General features: G+C 36.4%; 1 protein-coding gene across 1 annotated transcript; it reads right to left on the bottom strand.

Moving 5' to 3' along the window:
• Positions 1–2,062: 2,062 nt before the first annotated feature.
• On the bottom strand, positions 2,063–3,019 carry LOC116100707 (olfactory receptor 51L1-like). The gene has a single exon (XM_031384444.1). It carries the CDS (start codon positions 3,017–3,019, stop codon positions 2,063–2,065), a length of 957 nt encoding a protein of 318 aa, XP_031240304.1.
• Positions 3,020–11,062: the final 8,043 nt, after the last annotated feature.

Genomic DNA, 11,062 nt, shown 5'->3' with positions numbered 1-11,062 from the left:
TTAGGATGAACAACAATATGAACTAACTAGTACCCTCAGAGCTCCCAGGGACTGAACCACCAACCAAAAAGTATACATGATGGGACTCATGGCTCCAGCAGCATATGTATAGAAGAGAATGGCTAAGTCAGTCATCAATGGGAGGAGAGGCCCTTGGCCCTGTGAAGGTTCTATGCCCCAGTGTAGGGAAATGCCAGGGCCAGTAAGCAGGACGGGGGTGGAGTCATGAGGAGGGGGAGAGGAGAGGGAACATGAGTTTGATTTAGTTTTTGGTTTTTTTCTTTTCTTTTCTTTTCGTTTTCTTTCTTTTTTTTGAGGGGAACCTGGGAAAGGAGATACTGTAAATAAAGAAAACATCTAATAAAAAGAAAAAGAAAAATAGCAAGTAGGCTCAAGTAAAGGATCAAACTTGGAGGAACAAGACATAGGTGGAAAAAAAATCCATCAAGGGGCAGCACGGATGTCATGGGTTCTTCAGGAGTGAGTCAACTGCCTGGAATTTGAAATCCGAATTTCAATTCTCGAGGATCTTTGCATTGTATTAAGTGTGACTTCATTACAACATTAGGATTAAAAAAGATAACACCCAAATTACCCATTTTTTTTAAAAAATCAGTGACTTATTTATTTCTTCATTGCATATACATCCAATAACTGTTAAAGGATACTTTCACACCAAGGTAAGTCAAATTCTAGGACAGTAGCTAGAATAAGATATATGAGCATACATTAACAGTTAGCAAGGTAGATGTGATCAGAAGAAACCATGCATCTTTACATCAGTTCCAGTTTATTTTTTCATTTAAGCCAAATAATGAGATCTGAGGACTAGCAAAACACAGCAACATTTCCAGTTCTTATTCCACAATTTATGAACATATATGAACTGGATTATTACAAAGATAGAAGAAGATTTTATTTTTTAACTAATGATCAGAGACATTAGAGAATTTGGAAGGACGTGCAAGAAAATAAATTGCATGAAAGTTTTAAATAAAACAAGTTAAAACTAAGCAAACACAACAACAATGAAGAATCACCTACAGAAAGGATCTGGAATGTCATGTTTTCTTCTTCCAAATATTCTAAATAAGCAATCATTATTCACCTGCATTTGAAAATTTTTAAATATGTTCCTCACTCTGAATTCTTATTAAAGCATGCATTGAACTAATGTATTACATTTTTTGGCTTCACATAATAATCTCTGATAACATGGCAAAATTATTTTCAGAATTCTATAAAGTCATTCCCATAAAAAAGTAAAGAAAATTGATATTGATGTTTCTTCCTTCTAAAGAGACTGTACATCCCAGATAAGAAAGGATTTACATACCTTTATATTTTTAAAGATGACACCTAGGAAGCTAGCAACTTCTGCTTTGACTTATAGTATAAGTACAATTAACATTTAGTATTAAGTTGTTACCGTCTCAATTATGATTGAATAAACAGATTTCAAGCACAATAATAATAATAATAATAATAATAATAATAATAATAATAATAATTAAATGTAAAATGTCATGTAAAGTTCTATGCCCAACACTATCAAATGTCAAAAAGCAAAAGGAGCCAAGTGGTGGTGGCGCACGCCTTTAATCCCAGCACTTGGGAGGCAGAGACAGGCAGATTTCTGAGTTTGAAGCCAGCCTGGTCTACAGAGTGAGCTCCAGGACAGCCAGGGCCGAACAGAGAAACCCTGTCTCAAAAAACCAAAAAGAATAAAAAAAAGCAAAAGGAATCTGGGTTTTGCTGATTCAAGAAAAATTTGAGGGATAGATTATTTATATGAAGTTTAAGGTTAGTACAGGCAAGAACAGAAAAGCTGGTGACTTGCATCGCATTTCTCTCTGATACATTAATAGCTAATTATGACTTTAAAAGGCTGTGTGAGGTCATCTTATCTCATCCTAATGATCAACAGTGAGTGCTAAAGAGCCTGTCTGGAACTGAGTGGCCTCTAATTTTGCTCTGCATGTATTTTGTCTGAACACAATGTGCAAAAATTTACCACGGCATCACGCCATCAGTACCAACAGCTTGTGCCTTGATGATATGCTTACATTGCAGAATTGATTTTGTGGGGACAGATCAAATGGAGGATTCCTTGTCGGATCTGCTTGGTCTTCACACTATAGATGATTGGGTTGAGCACTGGTGGCACCATTAAGTAAATATGAGCCATGAAGATGTGAACAAAGGGAGAGGAATGTTTGGCAAAACGATGAACGATAGACAACCCTATCATAGGCACATATAGAATGAGCACAGCACAGAGGTGGGATGCACATGTGTTGAGTGCCTTAAGCCTACCCTCCCTGGATGCAATTCTTAACACTGAGTGAAGGATGAAAACATAAGTTATTAAAATACCCAAAGAATCCATACCCCACAGCATAAGAATCACAACCATTCCATATATAACATTAAACCTGATGTCAGCACAAGCAAGGCGGATTATGTCCTGGTGCAGACAATAAGAATGAGAAAGGACATGGGAGCGGCAAAAGGAAAAGAACGCTAGACGAACCAACAGAGGGATGAGTGGAATAGCACTCCGGAGCAAGGCTGCAATTCCAATCTTGGCAATAAGTTTTGGTGTGAGAATGGTAGCGTATCGCAGGGGGTGGCAGATAGCCACGTAACGGTCAAGGGCCATGGCCAAGAGCACAGATGATTCAGTGAAGGAAAAAGTATGAATCAGAAACATTTGAACCACACAAATATTAAACTGGATTTCTCGGGAAATAGACCACAACACTCTGAAAAGTGATACCATAGCAGGCAAAGACATGGCCATATCAGTGAGTGAGAGCATAGCCAGGAAGTAATACATGGGTTCGTGGAGCCTGGGGTCTGTACGTACAATGTGCAAGATGGAACAATTTCCTGTTACCGCAATAATGTAAATAAGGCAGAATGGGATAGAAATCCAATGGTGAACTTCCTCATAGCCAGGGATGCCTGTGAGATAGAATGTGGAGGACACAATGCCACTGGAGTTTGAGAGTGCCATTAGGTTGACTGTTGTAGTGAAGTCTGGTTCCACTGTTACTCTCTAATGGATATGGCATTGACAAGTCCAGGATCTGTATTTTAAAAAGATTGGGTGAAAAAGGAAAAGTAAGCAAAGGAGACTTCCATGCTTACCTGTAATAACTTCTTCAGTCATTCTAATCCCATTTCCCCTTTCTCTGCATTGTTGATTATTGTCAGTTAAAATTATCTACATAGCAGATGTGCAGCTTGATCTTCATGCAGGTCCCCCAACAACTACAAGGACGGCTTACCTTGTTGCCTATGTGTGTATACTATTCCCCTAACTGGGCTTCCTTCCCTGACCTCACTGGGAGAGGATATGCCTAGTCCTGCTGTAACTTGAGGTGCCAAGAGGGTCGGTACCCAGGGGGTACCTCCCCATTCTCAGAGGTGAAGAGGGGGGACAAAAGAAGGGGGCAGAAGCATGCAAGTTCAGGACTGGTAGGGCACAGGCTGTGCTGGCATGTAAAGTGAATAAACAAACAAATTAATGGAAAAACTACTCTCAACCCACGATTCCTACATTTCTGCAAGTCTCATTTAACATCCATTTAAATATAAGCTTCCAAAACGTCAGCCTGACAGTGCATATACATAAACTAGAAGACCACAGTCTTAACTTAATAATTTCCAAAGACATGTTTTTGAGAAGTAGGGGTTTTACACCAACTCTTCATTGATTAATCATTGCAGAGATTTAAATTGATGCATTAACCCGTCAAATTTAGAGTTTGTGTTCAAAATTCTGGAGCATCCCACAAGGCATCTTTAGAGAAATCAGTAAAGCTTAGACTAATACATGCCTCATCCTTCTCTATTTTGTTGTTTAATTGATGTCATAATCTTGGTTTCTTCAGAAAATAGACTCCAAATATGATTTTGGTTTGGATTGCAGCTCTTCTTTTTATTTAAAAATTTGATATAATGCATATTGTGTTTATTCTTTCCCTCTTCTAATTCCTTCCAGACCCTTCCAAACTCCCTTTCTCTCTTTCAAAAACACAACAAAACAGATAAGAAAAAATAAGATAAAAATATAAATAGAAAAAGAATGCACACACACATGTAAACACATACTTAGACAAACATAGAGTCTATGGGTTTTTTGTTGTTTGATTTGTCTATGTTTTTGTTTTGTCAATTACACCTGGGCAAGGAATCTGCCTTAGAGTATAGTTGTTATAAGCAATAACACTACCATAGAGAAAACAATTTTCCTTTTCTAGTCAATTTCAGTTGCAAATAGCTTTTTAGTTAGGGGTAAGACTTTGTATACAGTCTCCCAGTCCCAGACTGGTATTTAGTTTGATGTGAACCTGTTCAGGTCTTGTGAGAGCTGTCACAATACCAATAACTTGGATTGTTACTTTGAAAGCTAATTATATAAGAAAATATATTTAGGTAAAATAATGTATAATTTTCAAAGAAAAAAACATTACAACAAAGAGAAAAATACAAAATTTAAGGAAAATTAAACTGACTTTTTGTTTTCATTAAGATGCCACTTCATAGTGAACATTGTGTCCCTGGTTCTATACCACATCAGCTTGAATTATTTTGCAGTTGAAATGTAGATTCACTTTTTAAACTCTATATAATGCTATATATTCCAAAGCTGAATCCTTTATCAACTGAAATTTTGGCAGTATTGTGCTAGAAACCAGGGAGATACTATATCCAAACCAGGGTATTAGTTTATATTCTAGCCCACACAGTTATTGTTCCTCATTAAAGAAACATTTATATCTATATCTAAAAATAAATAACATGGGAAATTTATATATAAATATTTAAAATGATCACTATAGATGGTAATCACAAAATAGTGATTCTGCTGAAACAGAGAAAACGTACATCATCATACTGTAGATAGAGCTCTCATGAGTAAGAATTTCTCAAAGTCATATAGATAAATGAATTATCAATTTCATCTCAATGACAACCAGTGACTACTAAACATACATAAGAATCACACCATAACTCTTTCACACCATAACTGTTTTTACTATTGTCAATTTCCACTGATAATTACAACATTCCTACCTAGATGTATTTCATTCTATTTGGTTCAAATATAAACTAGCTCCCAGAGCATAATACAAGGTTTTCACCCAGACAAAGATGAGAATCCTTGGCATTTACTAAGGTGTTAATCTGAAAATCCATGTTAGACTCTGTGGTTACCCCAGTACACAGACATGTGATACAGCTGTTTATCTAGCAGTGACTAGTCCCCCTATGTATCTAGCCAGGTTTGCTTTTGACTGTCCATTTTACATTGCTTATGACTACAGTTTTAAATCAGTCCTCACAGACTTACCATAGGTTGCTAGGGTTAGTTCTTAAACTGCAGTTCCTTATCTGTTAAATTTTAAAGCATCTCTTTGCCTCCTGTAAGCAGCAAATCCACTGACAAAGAACCTGAGCCATGCAGTCTTGGGTATCCTATAAAAGCCTCCTCAGTTTGAAAAGCTAAATGTGATCTGAAGCTTTCAGATGAGCATGAAAACTAAGATGTTTTGTCATATGCTTGTCCTTAACTGAAAACAAACAAACAAAATCCCAAACAAACAAAAATTTTCCCCAAATGGCTTTTCTTCTACTTTTGATACATATCCATCTTTCTTTTGCTTCTCAAGTTTTCAACTGTGTGTTTTCATTTTCTCTCACCTAAATATATCCCTGGTCTCTAACACTGGGTACAACAATTTTCCTTCCTATGAGTGGCCATTCGACTCCATAAATAAGAGATGTTAATTTATAAATCTTCCTACAGTCCTAAGAGATGTGAAGTCCCAAGATATATGCAAGGCACTGGCTTTAACTACTTCAGCCCCAACATGTTTTTATGACACATCCCAAAGCCACTCAGTCCATTGCTTCCAGACTGGAGAACTGTGTTGATTTTGGTCATATGCTTTCAGGTTTCTCAAGTATTTAGTGCCTCAATATCTGGAAAAATGATATAATGTTATATGGAATGAAATGTTGGCTTGCATTCAGATACAGGTACTGAAGAGTTTTTAGATGTAGAGTATTATGAGTAGAGTTACAATTGCTCTGACAAAATACCATAACCAAAGCAACTTGGACTGGAAAGGATTTATTTGGCTTATTTTTCCTCATCTCTGTTCAACCTGGAAAACTTCAAAATAGTAACTATAAAGCAGGGTAGGAAACTGGAGACAGGACTGATGCGGGAGCCGTGGAGGAGTGCTGCTTACTGGTTTCCCCTTCCTAGCTTGTTCAGCCAGCTTTCTTGTAGAGTCCAGTACCACAAGCCCAGAAATGACCTCACCCACAAAGATTTGGACCCTGCCACATCAGTCACTAATTTTAAAAAATGCCCTATAGGCCAGACCTTATGGAGTCATTTTTAAAATATTGGTGCTCCCTATTCTCAGACGAATTTATCTCGTGCCAAGTTGACACAAATGTAACCAACCCATAGAGTAAGTGTGTTGCCTATATATTGTTAATAATATTGATTTCTTAATGCCTGCTGGCTGATGACATATGCACCAACTTCAGCAGGTACACTACTGCCAAAAACTCTCATTAGCTTTGATGTATTCTTTTCTATTAATCTTACATACACTTTTCTTCCCTTTTATTGAATATAGCTTTTTTCCCCATATGTAGCATATCTTTATTATATCCCACTCCAAAATGATCACTCCTCATAGTTTTTCTCCATCTACCTTCCCTTCTGGATCTTTGTCTCTCATTAGAACATAAGCAGGCTTCTAAGGGACAATTAAAAAATAATACACATTAGGATAAAACAATGAACACGTCAGAGTTGGAGAAGGCAAACAAAAGGAAAGGATTCCAAGAGAAGGCATAGGAAACAGAGGCTCACTTGCTCACATACTCACTATGACTTACCATCAAAGTGAACACTACAACTGACCACAATTTTGAATACTGTTACTCAACATGACAATGGAAACTAAAACTGACAACCACAGTGGCCACTGTGGTTGACTGCACATCACAGTGAACACTACAGCTGATCACCACAGTGACCACCTTCACTGACCAACCCCATGACCACCTTCACTGACCAATCCAATGACCCTCACAACTTAGCATCACAATGACCAACATTGCCTGACACCTAAACATAGACAATGTCGTTCTTTTATTTTCTGTTTTTAAGGATCTGCTTTCCACTCTAAGAATGTTTTGACAGCTCTGGGAAACCTTAGATGGTGTGATCTAACCCTTAATATTTACATAAATTCTCTCTTCTGCAGATTATATTACAAATTACTGGGGGAGGGGGATTCCCATTCTACTTGTATTAAATTTTGGGCATTTTAATGTGTGAGATGAACATAAATGACATGGATTGTTCTCTTTAGTCATTTTGGGGTCAATTTTTTTCTTTCTCCTTGCTTGCTCTGCCCTACCTTTTCCCTCGCCCTCAGTAGTTTACAAGGTTTTTCTCTACAGGCATTGTTTATTTAGTTTCTAATTGTATTTCCTATAATAGTCTGTCTCAGTGTATTGAATGGCTAATGTAGCATGTCATTACACTCTAAACTAAAGCAGTTTCTCATCTGGGAGGGTTTCCTGGTTGTAGATGATCTAGGGTTCTGTAGATGATCCTTCCTCATGTTGGTTTCTAGCACATCAAGTGTTTTTCTTATTCTCCCAGTTAGATGCTACACTAGGAGCATCCTCTGTATGACTGTGCATGAGAATATTCAGGTAAAAAGGAAAGAGACAAGATAAGAAGGACATTAAAGAGCATGTGATAGCACACCTGAAAAAAAAAATGGAAAAACAACAGATGGTCAGATCAAGAACACAATTCTATGAAGTCTAAAATCTAACTTGTGTGGAGTTGGGGGTGAGTAAATTAAGCAGAAACATAGCTTTCTTTCATAGCGGTGAAGGTAACTAAGCAAGCAGCTAGGGGGAAAAGACATGGTTTTATCTTGCTGTGGACCTTAAACACTATAACGACAACCTGTCAGGAAAGATAGGTTCCCTGGTGCAATATTAGCATGACTGTTCTGAGGCTACCAACTGTTTTCTGGCAGAGACAAGACCCTCTCTGCAGTAGGAAATTATAATACTGTGGGTTTATTTTAAAGCCTTTGGCTGGGAAGTCAAAGATAGGAAGAGCCATAATACCAGAAAGTCTGCTTTAAAACAGTCTGTCTCAGAAATGGCTGAATAAATAAAACCCAAACAATGGCAATAACAATAGATTTGTTAACATAGAGGGGCAAGGGGAATCTCACAGAATCCGACCCTTAGACAAAGAACTGCAGGCACCAAATGACTCCTGGGAGAGGGAGAATTGGCCTCTTGTCCTTTAGTAATGTTCTATAGGTGTTCATAAAATCATTTCATGCATAAATAAAATTAACGTTGAACTATCCTCCCACATCTTCTCCCCTCTCCTTCCCATCAGTCACCCTTTTCCCCCCAGTTTCACTTCTAGTTCTTCACACCAGCATTTCATTAACAGTGACTTTATGTCTCTAACCCAAAACACATAGGATACATTTGCCGTGGGCAACAACAACAAGGAGACCACTGACACAAAGCAGTGCTAAACAAGGACACAATGCAAAGTTTTACAAGGACAGAGGTTTCAAAGAAACCAAGGGTGGTCTAGGTGTAAGGTAGTAATGTGTTCCAACGCGGGCAATAGGTACCAGACTGAGAAGGTACCTGCCTGTCATTTTGGATATTGTCAGTTATAATCCATGGAACTAAGTAAATTGAGACAAATAACTTTTTAAAAAATTTTAGTGATTCATACTTACATGGACTATATTTGAACCCAAACCTATCTGGATTCAGATACTGACATTACCTTTTCTTGTCTGTTAAAATTCAAACACATGTTAAAGCCAATCCATAATTCTATCTTCGTGTTTGTTAAAATGAATTTTTCTATATTACAAAGGAAAACCTAAAAGATAAAGAGAGAAGAGTGATTTTTAAGCATTAATTATGAAGCCTAGCCAAGTATAATTAATCTTTCAAAAGATAAATATAACACTTTTATTTGGTACATTTTTTTATACAGTCAGCAAATATTTCAAACATCAAAATACCCAGATGAAATCTGGGAAATGTCCTTATTAATTATCTTTAAAGATATTCATAATAATTACTCTTCATAATATTTATCTGTCTCTGGTTGTTTCAGAAAATAGTCCTATCCCAGTGGACCACTAATTGCTCTTTAAGCAACACCCTTAATCAGATTAAATCCAAAATGAACAGTAAGTACAGCTGATGTAAGTTGAATGAGCTTTGAGTCTGTTCCTTATAGAAGATGTCTCTCTGGAAACAGCCAGCTTTTAACACTATTAAAGTGATGGGGAACAGAGCTTCACTTTCACTTACACGGACAGAATGATGCGATCCTCTAATCGGTAATGTTTATTCTTTGAAGAACTTTGAAAAGTTAAGGATAAATATCATAGATGCATACTAAAACAACTAGACTTTTATAAATGCTGTAAATATAGTTACTTGCTAACTAACTATGCTATAAAATGATAAAAATCCAGTTAAGAAGTATGACAGCATCTGAGTAGCTTGGGTGACACAGGCTATGGTGGCAGAGACAGTCGCAGGCCGAGAAGAACCAGTTTGGGCTTCACTAACATTAAAAGTAATCTTCCCTAGCAAGGTCTATAGTTAGAAAAAATATCCCTTATTGAGATGATCAGTTGAATAAGAAGGAGAAGGAAACTTTCTTTCACGACAACTCAAACTGCTACAATCTCTTAGTTGCATTAATTCCATTTAAAAAGAATAAATCAAACACTTTTTAAAGCCTTCATTGTAAAAATAATGGATGTGTGCGACCACTATATACTTGAGTTAAAAATTCCCACTTTTTACACATGTCAAATATCATGGGTATTCACATTAATAAATTCCTATACATATCAGCTTAGAAATGTTAAATTAATAAAGATATATTTTTAGTATTAGGTGTGGTAGCACACTTTTGTAGTCCTCACACTGCCATGGAGAAGCAGGAGGACCAAGAGTTCAAAGACATCCTAAGTCTCTATAGAGAATTTTAGACCATCTTAGGCTTCATAAGACTCTGTCTCTAAAAATTACTATTCAGTCAGTTAATCCTCTAATTTCTAAGTCTGTGGAGACTGAAAAGGAAGAGATACATTTCAGACTAAAATTGTTGGAACATAAAGAATTCTCTTGAACAAAGTTTAAAAAGAAAAGCATCTCTCTCTCTCACTAGCACATCACCTCTTTCTAATCTGTTAATCACCCTGATTTCTGTCCTAAAATCTGGAAAAGAAAACTCGGAGTATGTTTTAAGAGGTATCACAATGTTTTGTCTTACATTATTTTTAATACAATCTGTGACATGAAAAATGAAGTTTAACTTATGGACAAAAATTGGACCTTATAGTCAGAAGATCATAGAACTGTCGTGGCTTAGACACCTTCTGTGATGCTCTTGCATTATCTATAGCATTTTCAGAAACTGTTTTATACCTGAAAAACTAAAAATCACAGTTTGCTTTGCATAGTGTTTCTGGTTGAGTAGCAATATAAAGAGCATTCTAGGATGATCTTTTTTCCATTTTAAGAGAATCTAGGTTTTACTTTCATCAAGTTGTGTGAAAATTGTGAGAGACATTACATGTATGTGCAAACATCAAGAGATATATAAGTTACTATTTGTGCCAAATATCTCCAACACAATGAAAGTAAAGAAGGACCAGATATATGGGGAATGAGTTAAAAACATAAATTATGATTTATGAAGTTAAGGCTTGAAATAATAGAACATATGAATTGAGAAAATTCACTTAAGAAAAAGAACTTGTTAGAAAATTATAGCTAATTTTCAAATTTTAGAAAATCTGGCATGCAGAAAACTCTTAACTTTTAGAGAGCAGTAGAAAATGCCTCATAGGTATAAATTCTATGACACTCTTGGAATTTGGAATAAAACTTACTTGGAGGCACACAGTGAGAAAGAGAAGAGAGAGAGAGAGAGAGAGAG

Source organism: Mastomys coucha, unplaced genomic scaffold (assembly GCF_008632895.1).
Source record: "Mastomys coucha isolate ucsf_1 unplaced genomic scaffold, UCSF_Mcou_1 pScaffold21, whole genome shotgun sequence".
In the NCBI taxonomy this organism is placed as follows: Eukaryota; Metazoa; Chordata; class Mammalia; order Rodentia; family Muridae; genus Mastomys; species Mastomys coucha.
Note: the sequence above shows the minus strand (reverse complement) of the source record. Positions and strands in the feature narration are given on the sequence as shown.

Excerpts from the sequence above, each read along its gene's own strand:
- LOC116100707 (XM_031384444.1), bottom strand. The coding sequence starts at position 3,019 with ATGGCACTCTCAAACTCCAGTGGCATTGTGTCCTCCACATTCTATCTC.